The sequence below is a fragment of the Xenopus tropicalis genome, chromosome 1, assembly GCF_000004195.4.
Source record: "Xenopus tropicalis strain Nigerian chromosome 1, UCB_Xtro_10.0, whole genome shotgun sequence".
Lineage (NCBI taxonomy): Eukaryota > Metazoa > Chordata > Amphibia > Anura > Pipidae > Xenopus > Xenopus tropicalis.
In genome coordinates, this window is record NC_030677.2 from 36,036,430 (window position 1) to 36,059,839 (window position 23,410).

Genomic DNA, 23,410 nt, shown 5'->3' on the forward strand with positions numbered 1-23,410 from the left:
TTACCAGACAACATAAACATATTTATCAAGGAAACTTGTTCAGCAAAGAATACAAGGATTAGGGAAATATTAGGCTAAAACAGTCCTTGGATCCCTACTGTTTTTAGAAGATAATACAGCTATCATTTTATATATACTATATCTTCAGATTCCTCTGGTGACCAAAATTAGATGGAAGTTTCTTACCCATATTGTGCAATTTACTCCCCCCTCCCCCCTTTTCTTGTGCAATATACTGGGATGGGGTGGCTGTTAAATGAGGAGAACCTTGCCCAGTGTGGTGTATACACCCTTAACACTAGGACATTCGGTCTATTCAATGTGGTGCAGGAGCAGTCAGCCCTGGCATAGGGTCCCCGTTTCTACACTTGCAGTTTGTAGGCACAGCTTTGGACTTGGTGCAACTACATGGAGTGGGGATCTGCCCAGAAAATGACATGGATGGATGGATATACCACAAGTACAAAATGAAACCTTACCTTAATCTGTTCCACCCTCGGTCTCTGGAAACGAAGATCAAAGCAGTAGTTTGCCAAAGAGCGAATTTTGGAATGATTGCGGTCATTACACATGCAGATAATAGGGATCTTTGATTGTTTGATTAAGGTTATTAATTCCTGAAATAAAAGGATAAGAGAGTAATACGCTTGTTTAATATATATATTACTTTTCTCGTTCTCCCACCTGGTGAAACAGATGAAGCATGGCTAAATTAGCAACAGCACATACACAGCAGAAGAGATGAAAATCATCTTTACCTGCATTCCGCCTCTGTCCTCATTACCAGCCATGCCATCTACCTCATCCATGATAAGAGCATGTTTGGAGCTTACAGACTTGCATGTTCCTAACAGAACACAAATAAAACAAATACTGCCTGGCACCGTGGGACTACTTTCCTGCACACAGTATGTAATTATTTCTAGCATTCCGTAGAAGCCTTACCTGAATAGAATCCTTTGATGCTAGTATTGTTCAAAGACTCTGCAACCACCTCCTTCATGCTGTTCTTGCTGCGAGTATCACTTGCATTGAGTTCTACATAGCTGTAGCCAAGCTCCTGTCACACAAAGAACATGGTATAGTCATACCCTTTGGGATCCAAAAAAAATCCAAAAAAAATCCAAAAAACATCAGTTCTTCTAGTGGCCTTTCAAAATACAAGTATAGAATCCATTATCTGGAAACCTGTTATCCAGAAAGCTTCCAGCCAGTTGCATGCATAACAACACATAGTACAATAAATGCATAAATTGTAGGGCCTATTCCACGTATAATACCCCAGAACAACACAATTGCATAGGTGGCCATACACAGGCCGATTGTAGCTGCCGATATCGGTCTCTTGGACCAATTTGGCAGCTTATTGGCCCGTGTAGGGGAAACAACGACTGGCCTGCCCGACCAACATCTGGCCTGAAATCGGGCAGATATTGATCGGCCCCAATTTGCCTAAACTCCACTGATATCTCCCACCAGTAGGTGGGGATATCAGGAGAAGATGCACTCACTTGGTGACCTTGCCAGGCGAGCAGATCTTTATGTGTATGGCCACCTTAAGACAGTTTCATGTACAATGCCTAGAACACACAGCAAAACACATACAACACCTATTGTATCTATAAAACAACCTAGAACACATAGTAGGATATATGCAGTGCCTATTCCAAATATAATGCCCCAGAACACACAGCAGGCACTATAGTTACAGTGACAATTTCAATTTATAATACCGCAAATATGATAAGTTAAAGGAACAGTAACATCAAAAAATTAAAGTGTTTTAAAGTAATTAAAATATAATGTGCTGTTGCTCTGCAAAAAAATTGTGTTTTTTCTACAGAAAAGCTACTATATAAATAAGCTGCTGTGTAGCCATGGGGGCAGCCATTCAAGCTGGAAAAAAGGAGAAAAGGCACAGGTTACATAGCAGATAACTAGTAGATAAGCCCCATATAATGGGGGGTTTATCTGTTATCTGCTAAGTAACCTGTGCCTTTTCTCCTTTGAATGGCTGCCCCCATGGCTACACAGCAGCTTACTTATATAAACAATAGTAGTCTTTCGGAGGCAAACACACCAGTTGTAGCAATGCAGGGCAACAGTACATTATATTGTTATTACTTTTATACACTTTCATTTTTTGGTGTTACTGTTCCTTTAAATGGAGCAGCACATTTGTGCCCATAGCACACATGGCAGGATAAATATATTCTAAACCAATAACAGATTGTAGGATCAATGTATTGCCAATTTAATGGGTAATACATCCCAAGACAAATAATGTACCAATTCTGTGTAGAATATATCTGTTTGGAGGTTTTTTTAGGAAAGCCTTGGGGAAGCTTGGTCTCATTAAAACTGCCTATGCCCCTATACATGGCCCTAGCTGGCAGCACTCCGAGCCATCAGCACCCTGTGTATCCCTGTGTTGCTCACTACTGGGCATGTACACAATACACGGAAAAGGATGGTGCCAAACAGAACTCACCTCGCAGACCAACACGGCTGTCGTAGTTTTGCCAACACCCGGAGGACCTGACAACAGGGCAGCTTTGAATGAAGAACCATCGTCTTTGCCTCCAAACTTGTTTAACTTTGCTGCAATACAGGCAAGATAGAGTGGAAAACATAAGAAATTCTAGCTCTTAGCTTTCTGTATTACTGATTGTATATGATGGAAGTTATAACAAATTTACTAGCTGGATGGAATCATTATTATCACAGAGTGCCATACTCTCCACCTACCATTACCACAATAATATACATATGATAGGAACATAAGGTAGAGAAACACAGATTTCCCAGTCAGAGGGAAGTAATTTCTTTGCCTAGCAAGAGAATGTCCATAATTACTTTTAAAAGTAACGCAACAAGCCAATGTAATTCTGTATTTTGGTGTATTGCTTTCAACCATCTACAGGGAAATAAAAGCACTATTGGTCTATAAACAAGGAAAATCCAGTCAGCACGGTGCTAACAGCTAAACAGGCACATCCCAGGACAGTTTGGTTCCACCCCAGAATACATGACCAATAAAGGTCCAGATCCTGTGACAGCAGCCCAATTTATTAGGCAAAGGGTCCATGTTCTTCGGCCAGTAACTGCATGCAAGCTCTTCATGATTTACCAATATTCAAACATAACCAGCAGGATTCTCAGCAGAACACAAATGGATCTTGGCCCTGTTAGGGGTAAACTGCTGTCCGCTTTGGTCATTTGACAGTTAAAGGGAAACTATATTCCTGAACAATGTAGGTCTCTATAAAAAAAAAGTTTATATGTTAAACTCTAGTTCGTCTAAATAAACCATTTTCATAAAAATATACTTTTTTTTTTTTTTTAATATGTGCTATTGGGTACTAAATAGAAATCTGCCATTTTAAGAATTAAGGGCCGCCTCCTGGGATCATAGGGTTCACAGTGCACACAAACAAGCCAAAACACACATACATGCTAGGCCCCATCAGCCAATGAATGGACATAATTCTGCCTTTTGCTCCCACACTACTTCCTGTTACAGTTAGAGCTGCATTATTTCCTGTCAGGGGATCTCTGAGGAAGCACACAGCCCATCACTAAATGGCGGCTCAAGGGAAAGGATGTAAAAGGGCAATATTTACTGATATTTATATTCCAGTTTGGCAAGATTCTTTAATTGGCAACTTAATATGATATAAACTGTTGGTTAAGTATTCTTTTGGGGGTATAGTTTGCCTTTAACAAATTGTAAGACTTGTAACAGCCTGTGCATGCCATTCAAGGTTTTTTGCTTACCATTTCACTTTAATTTGGACATTATACCCAGTATGTAATAAAAGGCACTAAGTTTGCCCAGGAGCAGTAACCCATAGCAACCAATAGGATGCTTGCTTTTAAACATGTGATTAGTAAATGCTACCTGCTAATTGGTTGCTATAGGTTACTGCTCCTGAGCAATCTTAGTGCCTTTTATTGCATTACCGCCCCTTTTTCTATAGTTATATCTAGCTTAAAAGCCCAAACTTCAATAGCATCACCAACTGTATGTAACAGTTCACATACAATTGTGCTCCTGGCCTGCTTTACTATTACTTAATTAAAACATTTTTTTTTAATTATAATTTAGCAGAGGGCTGTTTGGCAGATGCTAGATGCCCCAAACAGCTGCAAAGAGTGAGTGAAGTCCAAAAGCTGTTCGGATGGTAAGGCTTATGAGCCAACTGATGGTCTGGCTCCAACACACAGTATCCGTGTATATAAATGGTACAATGGTACAGTGGACACAAACACAATAAATCAGCCATCATTAGTCTAGTTTGGGCAATTTTAACATTTTAAGTAGAAATATATTTAAGCAATAGAGTCTCTAATAAGCGACACTAGTATTCTGTAGTGGATGTGTCCTACCGATATGTTTTAATCCTCGTAACTAGCAATGGCAATCATCCACAAACATACACAAAACTATAATCCGAGATGATCCCTATAAGGCCCTGCGCCACACAGAATACCAACACGAAGTTTATACAGAGAGTTATACAAGTCTGATTACCAGCAGGTTTCTTTTCATCAGACGAGTGGTTCTGGTGCCAGCGATTCAGCCACTTCATTAGTTTATTGGCACAGCTCTGCTCTCCTTGTTGTCCAATGATTTGCTTTATAGACGTGGGTTTGTACTTATCCACCCACAACAAACTTTCACACTGCAGGTCCCCATCTGTAGTCGTTGGCTCCAATTCCTCCGGCTCCTTCTTAACCACCTTAGTCTTTACCTTCTCATTAAGGTCTGTCTTGTGTGAGGATTCTTTCTTTTCTGGAGTGAATCTCCTCTTAGCTGGGCTGGGCTTTTTACTTGTTTGTTCTTTTTTTTCTGGAGTTACAGTCTTTTTAGTTAGTGGTTCCTTTTTGTCTGGACTCTTTTCTGTCTTTATCTTTGCTTTTTTTGCCTGAATCAAAGCACAAAATATATTTAAAAATCAGAATCAGAGAGTTCTACTTTACATCACAGGTCTCAACCAGTAGTTGGGATTCTTAAAAGGAACAACCTATAGAGCTGATAAAGTATATTAAGCAAGAAAGCCTTGCCATTTAAACTCCCAGCATAAAATAAACACAGGTATGTTTGTAATTTTGTATTTTGTCCTCAAAACCGATTATCAGTTAACCAAGCCCATTAACAGCTTATACCAGCGCAGGGCAAGAGCATATTACTTTGATATACTTTCATTTTTGGTGTTACTGTTCCTTTAAAAGCCCTATACGTCTGAGAACAGACACTACTGTGTTTCAGTGCCATGCCTCCTAGAGGGAAGCAAAGGACAGGATATGTTGATTCTTCTGCAAACAGAACAAATTGCATTTCAGCTAAAGGCGGTATCGCCCACCTTTACACAGACAAATAGTGTTCTTTGCAACTTATATGACTTTAAAAGGAGCCATCAGTTACTACCAACCTCAGCCGCTGCCGCAATGTCGTACTTTGACCGCTTGCCAGGCAAGGTTCGAATTAAATTAAGGAGGCCGTCTTCATCTAGGATCTTTGTTCCGAAGGCCTCTGCCTAGTTTGAAGGGACAAAAATTTACATCAACTAAAATTCTCTTATTTACTTATAATTCACCAAGGAACTATTGTTAAACACAATGTGAATAAATACAGTGGCACATCATTCTTTTGTTAGAGATTTAGAAAAAAACTGACCCTTATTTCAACTATCACCAGCTTTAAAAGGGTAGTATAATCTCAGAGCTAATAAAACATGTCTGCCACTGGCGCTTACTGAAGTGGAGCAATAAATCCCCTTTACACACCCCACTGAGAACAGGCCCATATGAATAAGGGAACAATAATTATCACTGATGAGCTGCACTACATGCATATTTTAAAAACACTTGAACAATAGGTGCTTAGTTCCATGATTCCATAGGGTCCCTATTAATAAAGGTTAAGGATGCTATTACACACAATATATTACCTTCTCCTGTTTAGAGACCCCAGCATCACGGCCCATGATGATATAGTTGGTCTTCTTGCTCACATTGCCAGTTACTTTTCCTCCATATCTTTCTACCAAGCTCTTTGCTTCATCTCTTTCAATAGACTCTAAAACACCAGTGATCACAAAGGTCAGGCCCTCCATGCAGTTATCGGCACCCTGACAAAAGCACAAGAATAATATTATTCTTTGTTTTCACAATATCTTTATGATGCAACACATAAGGGATAATCGATTCACTTCATTTGACACAATTCGTTTCCAATCAGCATCCTTCCGCACATATTTGTATATACTAATTAAGCCTTTAAATGCCTTTATCATCTTATCTTCTAAAACAGAAATGTAGTCTTTGACTAAAGGAAAACTATACTCCCAGAATGAATATATATAAATAGGAAATAATGCAGCTCCAACTGTAACAGGAAGCAGTGTGGGAGTAAAAGACCGGCCACATCAGTAAATGAATGGCAAAATATTTAACATGCACGTGTGCCCTTGGTTGTCTTAGGATTCCTTCTCCTCCTCTTACTCACTCAGCCCCCTCCCTCACAAATTTACTTTGGCTGTTGGCTTCTGGGCATGCTTAGTTCTTCTCAGCTCTGAATACTAAACACGCCCTCCAGTCAAACATGCCCTCCAGTCTAGCAGCCAATAAAGAAATGGCATTGCTGGGTCCCACAGAAACTCTGCTCTAGCTGTCTGTTCCTATTTTTCTTCTTCTAACCTCCTGAGAGTAGTTTAACCATTACAGTGCTTAATCAAAGAAGAACTTTTTTTTATCAAAACTGAAAAATATATATAAAGAAAAAATTCAAAGTGAACCAATCGTAGAAATGAAAACAATCACTTACTATGGGAATTTCCTTAGAGCCCAGAGCTTTGGGACCTTCCCGATTAAGAAAATTCCGGTAAGCCTTATAATTGGTGCGTTTCTTCTCAGAGTCCTCAGGACTTGACTGAATAAAAATTAAAAATGGTATTTAGATTTATTACAGTTCTGTAGATTACATCCGTATCACTCAGGGAAAACAAGGGATGTGTGCCATCTGTTTCAGATGAGCACTGGGCGGGTATAGGAACACATTAGTATGCCAATGCAAAAAGCTAATGTTCTATTCCCTACCCAAAATCATCATCTTTACCCCAGTTTTCTGTGGTGATTTCTCTGGCGTGGACTGCTCCTTCTTTGGTGATATTTTCTCGACTTTCATTTCTGGAGAAGACTTTTGTTGTTTGGCGGCTTCATCCTTTTGCTTCATAAGAGCCAACTTTGAGCTGGCCTTCAGAGGTGACTCCTTACTGGATGATGACTTTGTTAGATGGCCGCTTGATGATTCTGACAAACAGGGCTTTTTGTGATCAGCTTTCATATGATCTCTTGCCTTGCTGCCCTTCCACTCATCTGACAAGCTCTTAGCTCTCTCTGTTAAAAAACAAAATATCTGTAAACTGTTGGTTTTTGGATTATTCTGAACTTATTAAAAGACAAATAACTGTGTAAGGAAATCTATTTTGGCTGTGATTCATAAGGAAGGGCCAAGAGGTGGCATGAAAATATAAAACTGCCCATAAATACAAAGGTATGCTCAACTGAGTGGATCTTGGCAGCTCTGGACAATGACATGCTGGGACGCTCCCTAAACTTGGTACTAAAATGGATTTCTTACTAATTCTTGCATTGTGTAATCTACATTAAGCCTTACTCGTTCACACTTAATCCATGTTATGTTTGTTACACATTCCACCATACAAGGGTGGGAGTCAAAAAACAAATCGCATCATGCACTGATGATCTTGTGGTGTATAAGGCTACACTGTACATAAAAAGTAAGGGCAATGACACGTGGGCAGATTTGTTGCCCACATTTTAAAAAACTGTTAATGCTCCCAAATATGCCTTGCCCTACACGAACACTGGAATGCTGCAAGTTAATTTCATTACTCATCAGGATAAGGCATTTTTGGGGAGATTTGTTGCCCACTGTTGAATTTTTGTAAATTTGGCCAACAAATCTCCCTGTGTGTCATTTCCCTAAGAATGCACTTCCCAGCATGGCTACCAAAAGTCCTGCAAGTGACCCAGGAGGTACTAGCTACCACTAGTAGGACCCACCAAGACAACATAACCAGAGAGCACAACCAACAGAAACAAACTCTAAAGAGATAATTTTTTTCTTCTTACAACTGCAATTTTCAGTTCAATATAATCCTTTACCTGGGGGAGAATGGGAATGTTTCTCATTCTTTTCCACCTTCATTGGACTTTTTTTGGAAGTCAGAGATGCCAGCTTCTCTCCTGTCTTCTTCTGAGTCTAAACAAATTAGACAAAACCAAACAACCTCTTTAATGATGCAAATGGAAGCTGCATACTGTTTGTACTGCTTTGGAACAGACATTGCCATACAATTTGCAAAATATGGTCAACATTGCGGGGGTCATTTTCAACAGCAGACAGAAACCTACAGCAGACCTTATGTTATCCTTTTTCTGTCTTCATAATCATTCATAATGTGGGCATGCAAAAACAGTCAACTTTGTTACTAAACATAATAATAGTATCTATGTATATAATTTCTATAACTCCAATACCACAATACTTATGTTGGCCTCCAAGAGCCTATATGGCTAATTGAATCCCAGTCCAGGCCTGCAGAAACTTCACATCTTACTATATATTATGACTTGCATGTTTTTTTCTGCTTTAAAGACATTTTCTATGGTTATACAGTATGGTAAATATTCTCAACAAGGTCCAGTGTTTTTTCCAAAACCTTACATTTTTTGGAGCTTCATCCAACATTGCCAGAGTTCGAGCAAATTCTTCATCCTCGTGAAGCTGCCGTTCCAGCTAACAAAAGGAAGAGAAAAAGTATACCGAGGCTCTGCTTTCTAGTCAGACAACCATTGGGTTAGAGGAAAGTTGGAATATTAAAGAAACAGTAACACCAAAAATAATGGTTACTTAACAGATAAAACACAATTGTATGCTACAGAGTTTAGCAGTTATCTGCTATGTAACCTGGCTGCCCCCATGGCTACACAGCAGCTTATTTATATACAGTATAACTATAGTAGTCTTTCTGAAGCAAAAGCACAACTCTTACCAGTGCAGGGCAACAGTACATTATAGTTTACATTACTTTGAAGCATTTTCATTTTTTGTTGTTAATAAAGGAATACTGTCGTTGGAAAACTTGTTTTTGTTTAAAAAATACTATCAATTAATACAGCTTCTCCATCAGAATCCTGCATTGAATTTTGTTTTTCGAAAACACCGATTTTTTTTATATTTAAATTTGAAGTTTAAAATGGGGCTAGCCATATTCTTCATTTCCCAGGGTGCCACAGCCATGTGACCTGTGCTCTGATAAACTTCAGTCACACTTTACTGCTGCGGTGCAAGTTGGAGTGATATTCCCACCCCCCAGCAGCCGATCAGCAGAACAATGGGAAGAGAGCAAGATAGCAGCTCCCAGTAGGTATCAGAATAGCACTCAATAGTAAGAAATCCAAGTCCTGCTTGGGACTCCTCCACCTAAAAGCAGTTCTAATGTGTAGCGCTAGCTCCTTCTGAAAGCTCAGACTCAGGCACAATGCACTGAGATGGCGCCTACACACCAATATTACAGGTAAAAAAATACATTTGTTGGTTCAAGAATAAAATTTTAAATGGTAGGATCCCTTTAAAGGGATTCTGCTGTGATTTACATAGGTGAGTAGGCAAGCATTGTACCTGAGTCTGAGCTTTCAGAAGGAGCCAGCACTACACATTAGAACTGCTTTCAGGTAACCTATCGTTCTCCTACTCCCAAGTAACAGGAGGAGTTTTTGAAAAACATATTTTAATGCAGGATTCTGCTGGAGAAGCGCTATTAACTGATGTGTTTTGAAAAAAAACATGTTTTCCCAGTATTTTACAGTATTCCTTTAAGTAACAATTACGTATTTTGTAGCAGATGGTCATTTAAACGGATAAGGATTGGGGTGAAGGTATTATTCTCCTATGCAATGAAGTAAAGCCAGCAATTAGCATGGGACAGTATTTGCAGCCTCCCACTGAGCCCCAGCCAGCTGCTTATCAGGGATACAAACCTCTTTACTCTCTGCATAAATGTAAATACCAGAAATGTTACACCTACAAACTTAGATTGTAACACCAAACAGCCATGATGTTGTTGATTCTAAAGTAAAAGGGCACTAATCAGTCACCCAGAGCATACACTGTGTTTGAAAGGGTTAAAGGTCATATAAACACACTAAAGAAAACAGCTAAATTGCTACTAGGGACATTTATATGGCATTACGTTCTGAGAATGTAAGTAACATGCCAGGGGCTAAATGGATTGGCTAATCCACTGCAAAGGTTGCTAAATGTGTTAGCTTGGCTCTGTGCTCACTAGTGTGATTCACCAGCTCTATGCGACACATCAGCATCACTGCGGCCCATTCCTTATCTGCAAAGTGGAAGAACACACAACCTTGTAACACAGCTAACCTGTTTACTGTTATTAAACTTCGCTCTGTGTTACAAATCACACCTTATCAGAAAGCATTAGCAGGTTCTTTGCTGGCTATTTGTTTTCAGGGAAACTATAATGGCAGATTAATAACTGCCATCAGTGTTGTTGTGAGAAATCAAACCTGGACAAAGCAGTTAAGGAAATGAAGGTGCCAAGTCAATGTCTGTGGCACAGAACAAGCAGCCAATGGCACATTTGTATGATATGACTGTATACCGGGCAATAGCTGCAACACTCACCTCTGCATCTTCCTCAAGCTGCAGCTGTTTAGCAATGGACTCATCATCCTGAGTTGAATCCCCTGAGCTCTCACATGGCTGTAAATGGAAAGTCAGTGTGTACTGAGAACTTTTGTGCAGAAAGGAAAATCTTACCAAATGACATATTTTAAAAAAAAATACACCCAGTGTGTCACTCCTGTTAGAGCAAATAAAATATTAGATTTTAGTCGAAGTTTATGCTAGGTAAAAAGATATTGGTGCTATCAACTGCACACCTTATTAAAGCTCCTGCTTTAGGTTTCTGTATGGCTTTATTTAGCCAACAGTTAGTAACAATAGGATTCTAATTAGTAAGTAATTGTCTTGTTAGCAAGAGAGAGGTCTGTTAGAGGGCGAGCCTTATAATAGTAACTGCCCTGCCTTCAGCAGGTTGTATGGATATATATGAATGTAGCTAACAAGTGTTGCCAAACCTCCTAACTGGTTAGAATTTGTTTGAGAGCCCCTCAGGACAAAATAGTAAGCTAGGCATTGGAAAGAAATATAAGATTTAAGGAAGAAAAAAAAAAGCTGCTCCCTTTATGCCACCAGTGGGGATGTTGGAGAATAGTGATACCCTTATTCAGTCTGGTAAGGAATGGAGGGAGACACGGAGGAGTCAGGGGTCACAGGACACTGTACAACTAAAAAGACTGAAAGTCCCTAAAAAAGACTGCTTCAAAATGACAGCCATAATCATATTAGTAACATACTGCCCCAGCTCAGCTCTGTGTTGCTTTGTTTGCCTATATATCAGAAACAGTCTGTCCTACAACAGAGTACCTGTTCATTTCCAGTGCAGCTTCCTTTGCTTCTTTAACAGTGAAATTTTATTTTTTTCATTTGCATCTTCTTGACCCTGTTAGCCCCGCCCACCTAGTCACAGTCTCCAATCGGATTGCAGCTCTATTTTTTCTAGGACAACAATATACAGTCCTGCACAACGTGACAGAAGGGAGCAGCAGGAGGAAATTACGTAGTGATGGTGACTACAATGAAGCAAACTGCGCTAAAGTTTAAAGATGGATATTTGGAGTTAGAAGGCACACTGAAGGACCATAATACAGCGGTTAAGGAAGCACAAGTACAACTAAACTATAGGTGCTTTTGTGCTTAAACAGCTTTTTATCTCCTTTAAAGGCAGTATTCCTGTGACTGCTAATGCGATACACAGTGTACACATGATAAATAGGATATTATATTATTTGTATGAATACTCATGTTTAAGTGCAAGTTCTTCCAGCTTTGTTACAGGCAGAAGACAGAGCTGCAGAGGCAGATGTAAAACTCACCGCTTTGCGTTTGCTTGCTACCAGCTTCTTGTCTGAGCGTTTGACACTGTTTATCCCAAAGAAATCCTCCAAGCACGCAGGATTTTTTTTCTCTGGGGTGACTGGCTTGCGCTGTGCCGCCGGTACTTTGGCAGGAACCTGCGGCCTCTCTGAATGTACTGCTGACGTTCCATTTTCTTTGGGTTTCCGAGACTTTTTCTTCTGATCAAAGTCTTCCTCATCTTAAAAAGAGGAATAATAGTAGGTTTTACTAATCCTGCAATTCTTATATCAATTCAAATGCCTACCTAAAGGTATTCTCTACTAATGTCTACATTTGCCACCAATGAATCAGGCCACACACCAAGCAAGCTCCTAACACTATAGCAAGTTACGGAATTAGTGCTTGCTCGCAGTGATCACCACACGGAAAGAAGAGTCCTTCATTCACAACAGAAATAATGTACCATGATTATTATTTTTATTAGTATTTATAAAGCACCAACATATGCCCTGGCGCTGTACAATAAATGATTAATTAAGTAATTATAAATAAAGCATTCTCGTACATTGTACTATCTGAACAAGAGGAGGTGCAAAATAATCAGATTCCTTTGTTTTGAATAAACACGCAGAAAAGCATACAAAAAGTCCTTCCTAATTACAGTATTCTTGTACTTTGGGCCTGGACCATGTGTGATTTAGTAAGCGACTGCTGAAGCACCTTTTCAGCAAAACACAAAGCCAAAACCACTGGTTTATAGTCTATTGGGGCAAGGGGTATTAGGGTTATGTACCGAAAGGCATTTATAATTGCATTCACAGTGACAGTTTATACATTTTCCCGCACAACACCAAGTCCAATGACACTGCCCCCATGACACCAAAGCTGAAAATAAGTATAATCTCTGGTATAAGTGCTGTGTTTAGCTGGTCTGTGGGTATAGCTGCAGCATTATGCATAGCAGGAAGGGATACTAATGGCACCCAAATTCTTATGCCAGATAGTAGCGCTTGTGCGTATGCATTACCTTGCACTGGGAGCTGATTTCTGCCCAACTAGAATCATGAGAACAAATCTACTGTTGTACTTTTGGGAAGAGGAACTATGCATCACCCCCTGACCATCTTAGTTTTTCAGATATACAGGATCATTGATCTTAAAATTATTTTTTGGAAACCAGATCACATGATCAGCAAAATTAAGCTTGCTCGGTATCAGGACCTGTAAATAATGTTGAGCTGTGGAGGGGGGGATTAAAGTGAAATCAGCAAGGTTAAATACTACTAAAAACCAAAAACAGTAGCAAGGCAAAGTTACTTTATATTTTGCAGCCTAGTGTTTTACAGTCTGATACAAGCCTGGAAGGCTCACACATGATCACTCTGAAGCACAGGGGCAGACTGGGGGAACATAACGTAGTAAGGCTATGTTACGCCAATGAGTAGGTGTTATTATCACTTGAATGTTTGTATGCCAAACTACAGCGCACACAAATAACCTTGGGCTAAAAATGATCAAGATTGCAAGCACACACAACGGCTGCCAGACGGCCTTGGCCGATGCACCTGTGTCGTCAGCTAGAGACAAGCGCCACTGGCTACATTAACTCCTTCTACTGCATGGGAACAGCACTGCTACATGGTGTGGAAGGTAAAATGCAAAGAAACGAGGGGGAAAAAAACAGGATAAAAAGTATCATTTTGTGCTGGAGGAATAATAGCAGAATGAAGAGGTGGAAGAAAAGAGCAAATGCAGGGAGCAAGGCACAGTATAAAGAATAGGGTGCGTGGGGAATGGGAAATTCAAGAGGAGGAGAGAGAAGTGGGACCTGAACAATTTTGGGTAGCCCTTGCTGCTGATGGCTTGAGGGGCTGAGGTCACATCTAAGTGAAACAAACCATATAAAAATATCAATAACAGTAAAAAATACAAATAGCTTTTATTTAATACGAGCAAACTTTTTCTGCATTTTTTTAACAGAAAGATAGATCCAATTTAAACAGCAGCCGAGGTCATATTACTGCTGTAGGGTCACTTGCACAACAGCGATAAATGGCCAAGGTTGGAATTATCTAAGTTACTCTTGTACCTGAGAAAAGATGATAGATATCTGTTACAGATATTTATGGCTTAAAATAAAAAAAATAATTAATCCCGATAAAAGTGAATCCTGTTGCCCATGTTGTTGCGTTATTTAGCAGTGTACGGTGTTGTGGGTAAATAAGACTATTCAGTCTGATATCAGCGCTTGTATTCACCTGAATGGTATAACAAAACTGAATTGCTTACTATATAAGGGCTCTGGCACACGGGGGAGATTAGTCGCCCGCGATTAACTCCCTGTTCACGGGCGACTAATCTCCCCCGTGTGCCAGAGCCCTAAAAGGTCCCACAAGAAAATGACATTTTAAAATATTTACAAAAATATTACAGAAATGGTACCAAATGGTACATATGTTCCAGAGAATGAAACATGCTATTTTCCCAGCTGTACGGTGCTCTCTATAATGCTATCTTCTCATCAAAGGTAAACCAAATGATTTAAAGAGAGCAAACAGAAACCCTGGGCAATTAAGATAATGTGGCTTTCTGTGCTTATTGGCGTCAGAATTTCCAAAGAATAAACGTGAATGCTGTCATCGCTAACTGGTTGCTCGGTATGGAAGGCATTACAGTAATAAAAGGCATTAATTGGACAGAAGGATTCTGGTTCTCATTTGCTATAATCTCATTTTAATCAAATCTAAAGCAGAAAAGATATTGGGCAGCTGTTTTATTTGGGACATTAAACAAAAACATTATTATTGAACATCGCTCTTGCAGCACCACAGGGATGTACAATCTAAACAGACTGATCATATGTAGTGTTGGTTAATCCTCTCTTCTATCAGATATATATTATAATTATGAATGTTGAGTGTGTCATATGAGTCACAGCAACTTGCCTATAATAAGAAATAGGGCGAGGTAAGAAATACAGTGCACCCAACTTTCCAGTTTCCAGAGGAAATGTGTCAATAGACAGAGGATTAATGGATGTTCTAGCCCACAGTTGGCATAATTACTTGCCACTAGTCATTTATTACATATGTACTGATATTGTGGCACTGGAAGTACCACCTTTGGAAACACAAAATTGCACTAGCGTGTATCGCACTCCATTTCTTTTCCTGCTTATAGATCCTGGTTTCTCTAGCATATCCTAAAGACTGAGCTTTTTCATTAGCCTTTATTAGTTTACATGCACTATTTCACTAATGTCTTTAATGCTGGAGCCTAAAATAATACTGATAAAACAATGTTAGTTTTGGTTCTAGAACAGAGGAAGAGAGGTAGAGCAGACAATCGTTTTCTAAAGTGTATCGCAATTTGTACTTACCAGTGTCAGAAACAAATACAACCGGGTCTGGTTTGGAAATCTTGTTTGGCCTTGGCCGAGGAGGGGATTTTTCAGATGGCCTTTTTGCTTTTTTTACTGGTGGAGTTTCCTCTTCTGCATCTGCAGAATAAAGTATAATAAATTCAGACAGAAATATAACATCAAACAGCATGCTTTCTCCTTCCAACAAGTGGGCCATCTTGCTGCAGAGTTCATCCAAAATAAAGTGCTATAATGGCTACACGTTGAAGCAGTTTAAAAGGCGATTTACACAGGAAAAAGTGTAATCGCAATAGGTTGTCACCATGTCCAGACTGCAACTCAAAATACAGGTCCACTAAATAGTGACCATCTATGGCAGTGCTGTCCAACTGGCGCCCCGTGACCACCCTCTTAAAAGCTCTTGTGATAACATGGGTGTGGTTTAAAGTGGGCGTGGTTTAATACAGGGAGTGGTCAAACTGGCTTCCATTAGCGGCCCTCCACTATGTATGCTAGAGAAATTCTGGCCCTCGGCACCACAGAAGTTGGACAGCACTGATCTATGGCATCTTACAGAAGCCCCTCTGGCATTTGCCAGAACCCAGATTGCCAGTCCTTGCGGTGTGCTCACATTTTAAAAGCATAAACAATAACATACTTACAGGCAGGGCCGCCATCAGGGGAGAGAAGGGATACTGTTGTTCCGGGTAGTGCTGGGCGGTATGACCAAAAATTTATATCACGGTATTTTTCAAAATTATATCGGTATCACGGTATTTGACGGTATTTTTTTTTCCCAATGCATGATTAGGTGACCACCCCAAACACCCGCCACCCGCACCCCCCCCCCGCCACCCCAAACACCCCCCCATCCGCACGCAGCCCCCCACCCGCACGCACCCCCCCACCCCACACACCCCCCCATCCGCACGCAGCCCCCCCACCCGCACGCACCCCCCCACCCCCCCATCCGCACGCAGCCCCCCCACCCGCACGCACCCCCCACCCCCCCATCCGCACGCAGCCCCCCCACCCGCACGCACCCCCCCACCCGCACGCACCCCCCCACCCGCACGCACCCCCCCCACCCGCACGCACCCCCCCACCCCACACACCCCCCATCCGCACGCACCCCCCCCACCCGCACGCACCCCCCCACCCCACCCCAAACACCCCCCCATCCGCACACACCCCCCACCCGCACCCCCCCACCCCCCCATCCGCACAAACACCCCCCCATCCCCTTCACATAAATATAACCCCCCACCCCATCCCATCCCACCCCCCCAAACACAACCCCATCCCCTTCACATAAGTATAACCCACCCACCCCCCCATCCCCTTCACATAAATATAACCCCCCACCCCATCCCACCCCCCCAAACACAACCCCATCCCCTTCACATAAGTATAACCCCCCACCCCATCCCACCCCCCCCCAAACACAACCCCATCCCCTTCACATAAGTATAACCCCCCACCCCATCCCACCCCCCCCAAACACAACCCCATCCCCTTCACATAAGTATAACCCCCCACCCCATCCCACCCCCCCCAAACACAACCCCATCCCCTTCACATAAGTATAACCCCCCACCCCATCCCATCCCACCCCCCCCAAACACAACCCCATCCCCTTCACATAAGTATAACCCACCCACCCCCACCCATCCCCTTCACATAAATATAATTACTGGCCAGGCACCCCCGACAGCTCACATTGGTATCCGACTCTGAATGCGTCCTAGCGATGGCGCTTTTGTAGAGTGTGCGCGCTGACGTCACGTGCGCGCTGACGTCACGTGCGCGCTGACGTCACGTGCGCGCTGACGTCACGTGCGCGCTGACGTCACGTGCGCGCTGACGTCACGTGCGCGCTGACGTCACGTGCGCACCCGGAAGTATTCAGCACACCGGTATGTCGAAAATTCATATCGGTTTAAAAAAAAACACCGGTGATCGGTTTTTACCGGTATACCGCCCAGCACTAGTTCCGGGCCCAGTGAAAATCTGCTTTGAAGGGGGGCCAGGCTACGGCACGAAAGTTACGCAAATTGCATAAGTTACATATAATGTAACGTTAAAAATTATGCAATTTATGTAATTTCCGCAAAAGTTGTGTAGAAAATAGGCATAACTGCACCACACTTTGGGAACCAATAATCTATTCAAGTCACAAGACACTTACCAGAGTCATAAATTATCCTTTTCTTCTTCTTCACGTGCATCCCCTTTGAACTGTCATCGCTACTTGGACTTTTTACCTGGTGAGAAAATGTGACCTCAAAATTAAAAGAGGCATTGTCATCGTAGCCCTTCATTATGTGTTCATGTTAAAACTTTAAGTTTATTTTTTTTACATACATTTAAACAGAATTGTAGTGTCATATATAATATAGTCCATCACAAGTGAAAAAGGAAAATAAAGAGCTCAAACCCCACGCACAGCAATTATAATGACCAAAGTCTGACTAAAAGATCACAGAATGCAGTGTGGTGCAGTATAGTGAATAAGTAGTCTGGCTTTACACCCACAGGTAAATGCATGGCTTGCAGGTCATTGCCAGTCACTTTAACAAGGAAACTGGCTAGTATCCCTAAGCCATTCTCCTACTGACTGATAACTCATTGGTCTAGTTATACAGGTATGGGTCCTGTTATCCAGAATGCTTGGGATCTGGCGTTTTCTGGATAAGGGGTCCTTTCCATAATTTGAATTGCCATGCTTTAAGTCTACTAAAAATCATTTAAATATTTAATAAACCCAATAGGATTGTTATGCCTCCAATAAAGATTCATTATATCTTAGATGGGATCGAGTACAAGGCACTGTATTGTTACAGAGGAAAAAGGAATTATTTGAGTAAAACGGAGTCTATGGGAGATGGCCTTCAAGTAATTTGGAGCTTTCTAGATAACAAGTTACCAGATAACAGATCCTATACCTCGGGCAACAGACTAAAAATGAGTTAATCAAGAACAACACAGAAAGGAACACTTACTTTAATGTCTTTTGATTTCTTGATTTCTTCAGAACTTTTCTTTTTTATATCAGTTTTTTCAGTCCCATGCTTCTTAGCAACTGGGTTAACCCCAAAAAATTTTCTGATATCCTTGACATGACAAAAAAGAAAGAGGGAGAGGGAAGATATAATATATAAGCAGGTGTTTCTATGCGTTAGCCACATGACCCAGTTTTATTGTACATTAGCAACACATGACAAGTGGATACAAGCGGTCTCTGAGCAAGACATAGTGGTTCTGCATAGGCTTTGCCCATGAGCTATAGTACAGCAATGCAGCAATGAATATGGAATGCAGGGATTATAATGGTGGTTTTAACAATTAAGGATGCAAGAAGCTGCAGGGCATGAGAAAACTGGAAAGTTGGGGGGACTATATTTCTTAGCTCGCCCTATCTTCTACTATAGGCAAGTTGCAGTGACTCATACGACACAATCAACATTCAGAATTATAATATATATCTGGTAGCAGAGATGATTAACCAATATTTACAAACTGGAATTTACTCATTACTTTGTACAGTGAGAATACAATGCTTCTGAAGCAAGTTTCCATTTGCAGCATATTATTATATATATGGGGGCCTCCCTTATAGCAGATGTTATGCTACCAGTAGAACATAACATTTCAGGGTACATGTGTTACCTGCTATATAGGTCAGGCACCTGCTTTGGCACAGCATGGCAACACTACAGGCACATGATCATGGGGTTGCTGCATTCTATTTACACAAACCTTTCTTCTCAACTATCAGAAACTTATACAAAAGTTATAGGTGATTTCAGTTATATTTTTCTTACTTTAGAAACAAATATGTTCAAATAAAAAATTAACAATTACCACTCAGTTACCACTGTTGACAATTTTTTTTAAATACACTTGTATCATCTGCTAGTTGGATTCTGGCAACATTGTAAGCTCTTGTGAGTAGGTCCCTCAAATCCAATTCTTACTCTAAAGGTGGCCATACACGCACCGATATTATCGTACGAAACCTCGTTTCGTACGATAATCGGTGCGTGTATGGCATGTCAGCGAGCCGACCGATATCGCAGGAAGCTGCTGATATCGGTCGACTCGCCGATCGGCCAGGTTAGAAAATTTTGATCGGGCGCCATAGAAGGCGCCTGACCAAAATTCTCCCTTCAGAGCTGAATCGGCAGAAGGAGGTAGAAATCCTATTGTTTCTACCTCCTTACCTGCCGATTCAGCCCTGAATGGTGTGTGGCGGATCTGACGATGTTTCGTGCGACCGACGGTCGTACGAAACATCGTGAGATCGCCACGTGTATGGCCAGCTTTACCCTTGTTTGTTAAATGATTGTAAGTAAATGAATGTAAAGTGCCACTGTGGCAAATGAGGCCATCACAACGGGCAAAGAGAGTTTGGCTCATGTGCATCACCAATGCTGGCATAAATAAGCATGCAGTACTTATCAGCTGAAAATCCTCAGGGAAGGATGTGGGTTAAAAGGGTGGTTCACCTTGAAATTAACTCTAAAGAATGTCCTATTCCTAGCAACTTTGCAATTGGTCTTCATTTTTGCATTTTTTGCCTTGCTCTTCTTCACCCTTCTGGATTTCAAATAGGGGTCACTGACCCTGGCAGCCAAAAAACTATTGCTTTGTAAGATTACCAGTTTTCAGTCTCTCATTCAAACCACTGCCTGGCTCCTAAGGTAAACAAAACCCTAGCAACCACATTCCAAACTGAAGAACTGCTGAACAAAAAGCTAAATAACTGAAAAACCACAAAAAATGAAAAAAAAAAAAAAAAATGAAAACCAGCTGCAAATTGTCTCAGAATATCAACGTCTACATCATACACATGCACATCTCTCCTCAATATTCTACACACTGCACGCTTGATCTGTAGCCCCTGTTCTATATTGTAATGTACCATAAAAACAACAAGAAGTGGCACAAAAGGCTACCAAATACTAAATGTGAAAAAAGTGAAAGTAATTAGCATATGCACTTCCCTTTCACATTAACCACAATTATATCCTCACCATGAAAAATAAGTACTGCTGTGCACCTGTTATACATACATACATGTATATATGTGTCGGTGTGCGTGTGTGTGAGTGCCTGGGTCCACACCACAAAAGAGTAAATATAGGCATTTTATGTAAAGCAGGGCACTCGAGGTGTGAAGGAAGACCAAAACGTTGGAATAACAAATAAACTATTTCTTTTTCACCCTAATTTTAAGTCCTGCGAGTGATGTGCTTTATTTGACAGACACTAATATATATATATATATATATATTTATATATACTAACACACAGTGGTGCTTGAAAATTTGTGAACCTTTTAAAATGTTCTATATATTTATGAATGTGAACGAAACCAAATATATGTTCTTGGATCATTTTTTTTCCCTGGAGAGAAGCAGTACCCATGGGCATGCATCATTAGAATGGTGATGAGAATAAACAGTAATGGTTCCATACATGTGCCTGCATTCAGGGGAAGTACTGCTGCTTCTGAAGATGTGCATATTGATATCCTGAGATTAGTACTTATTCTCCCCATGGTATCAGCAGTTAGGAATAAAAGACACGGAAACCACAGAAGTGCTAATGGTCAATAATTATTTACCAAGGCAGCAGACACACAAACTCCTCCTGCCCAAAGGCATGTGTTTGGCCCCCGTCTGGTATAAAGCACTTATACTGAGAGAGCAGAGCAAGTTGTTATTACACAGACAGACAGTACCAATTGAAAATGGCAGCATAAGCACCAGCATACACTGCTGAGATTGCAGAGAGAGAGAGAGACACAGAGGGAGCAAGAGAGAAACAAACTTGTCTGTATATGTAGGGTGCCAAACTGGAACTTGGCCTGATTTTAATTTTTATTAAAAAGATCCTTTTCCATGCTTCTTACAGACTGCCAGCTTGCACAACATAGCCCACTACAATATCTCCACCAGAAAGAACCACTATTTCAAACCGGAGCAGCTCTTCTGCATTTGTTCATTATTACATGTGGTAATTCCCTGCAGAAATATTCTTACAGGTCTCATACCTATTGCGCAAGTATACATCGACTTGTACAAAGCAAACACTTGTGCTCTCTCTGAATAGAGCTAATCTCTATATGTGGCCTCCTGCACAAGCGCCTTATATACTTTTGTCACGGTATTCTGCAATGACGGTGCCAGTGACAACCCACACAAACAAACGGAGGTCAATGGAGCGGCAGTTCTCAGTGCCACTGTAAGCACTGGTACCCTATTTTATGTGCACCCAAAATAATAAAAACCTCAATCATGTAAAAATGTGTAGGATGCCTCAACATTGCTGGCAGAGAAAAGGAGTTATTTCTCCTGGTTGCTAGGGGCAGTGACCACTGTAACCAGAAAATATACTTATTTTGTTTTATTCCCTCGCCGACTCATCCTTTCTTTTGCTATTCAAAAAGATATGTGATTAAGCCCAATGTCATTTTCTACACTATAAGTTGTTTGCCAAGTCACAATGCCAAAACAGCACACAATGTAAAAAAAAAACCCAGGTATTGTGAAATATCACAATATCAAAATATAGAATACAGGAAAATGAAGAATGATTAACACAAAGTCACGCTAAAAAAAGCAGTTAAAAACAAAAAGTAGTTCCTTTGTTTACTCCTAGCAACTGACATGTGAGAGCTGCCTAGCCAATCAGAGCTGAGCTGCACACTCCCAGTCACAGTCATGCAATGTTCCTGACCGGGCTGAGCAAGGAACATTACCCACAATCCCCCTGGGTTCGTGATGCCATTACATATGTATTGTGCTGCCTTATACAACTATCCCCTAGTTATAAGTAAATCTGTGTTCCCTGAGCTCCATGCACTGCTGTGGGAGTTGTAGTTTAGCAAAAGTAAGTGGCGAAGGGACCCAGTAAGTGATCATTTCACAAAGTAATAGTTTTGCCCAATTCTGCACATGTAAACTTCATACATGGCCCATAGCAGCCAGCCTCTAGCTCTGACTGGCCAAAGCCAAGATAGAGAATGGAAGGGCATCCTGGAGTCCCCCAGATCCCATGTTCCAGCAGACAGTCTGCTCCCAGAATCATCTCCCTACAGCCTTCCTGTGTTGGACTGATGGTTAGAATTGCATTTGAACAACACACTAAGAGTAGCTGGGTGCCAGGCTACGGATACTAAATGCCTGATTGCTATGGCGAGTAGTTGCACTGTTACAGTAGCTGCATTGCCCCAGGTGGGACCCGCCAGCTTGCTGCAAACTGTACGCACAATATGGGGGGGGGGCAAGTAAGGACTGGGGTGCATGAGATACAGAGGGGCTGTGGGAAGGGGCAGTTGGCAGCCATTACAGGCCAGCATGGTGGGGGTGCCTGGCAGGGACTCACTGCCCAAGTCTGAATGCAGCCAGCGGGACTCTGGGAGATGTCAGTGAGTGACAGTGGGACGGTGGGACATGACTCGCCGCACATCTGCACTCCCTCAGCATGGCACAGGCCGCGTCACCAGGCACCGCTCCCCCTAGCAACCTACATCTGGCTTAGAGCGGGCCCCTTTGCGCTCCTTACCATCACTCCGAGCCGAGCCTTCCCGACTCCCGCCAGCGACACCCCACTTGCACCCAAAGCTTGGCGCCAACTCTCACAGTTCAGGCGCAGCGCTGCCGCCTAGCCCCGCCCCTTCCTTGCAACGTCACTTGTGTGAGCCGGAGTGGCGCCCATGGGATATGCGCAGGGAGAGCGCCTGATGTACTGACTGCGCCTGAGTTCCTATGGTGCCTCTCAGCTACAGCGCCCGTAGCCAAACAAAACATAGTAGTTGTAATGCACAGAAAGCGGCAGTAAAGTGACCGGTCTAGTAAATGACCGTTTCATACCTGTGTGAAGTTATTGCGATTTTTACTTTCTCAAGTCGAGCCCAGCTGCGCTTTAGTACAAATGATTATCATGCAGCGTTTCGTTGTGACCTGTTTGCTTATCCGCTGAGATTCAGTACTTCTCTGTAGCCTAAT

General features: G+C 41.6%; 1 protein-coding gene across 1 annotated transcript in view; it reads right to left on the minus strand.

Moving 5' to 3' along the window:
- The window catches only part of rfc1 (replication factor C subunit 1), a 32,514-nt gene extending 9,360 nt beyond the window's left edge, over positions 1-23,154 (minus strand). Inside the window, 17 exon segments of the mRNA NM_001199567.1 lie at positions 480-617; positions 759-847; positions 946-1,060; positions 2,492-2,601; positions 4,535-4,928; positions 5,436-5,540; positions 5,955-6,134; positions 6,830-6,934; positions 7,121-7,401; positions 8,194-8,290; positions 8,756-8,827; positions 10,739-10,816; positions 12,052-12,272; positions 15,414-15,533; positions 17,584-17,659; positions 18,398-18,508; positions 22,968-23,154. Coding sequence (NP_001186496.1) covers positions 480-617; positions 759-847; positions 946-1,060; positions 2,492-2,601; positions 4,535-4,928; positions 5,436-5,540; positions 5,955-6,134; positions 6,830-6,934; positions 7,121-7,401; positions 8,194-8,290; positions 8,756-8,827; positions 10,739-10,816; positions 12,052-12,272; positions 15,414-15,533; positions 17,584-17,659; positions 18,398-18,508; positions 22,968-22,970 — 2,295 coding nt within the window. The 5' untranslated portion in view covers positions 22,971-23,154.
- Between the last annotated feature and the right edge of the window lie 256 nt (positions 23,155-23,410).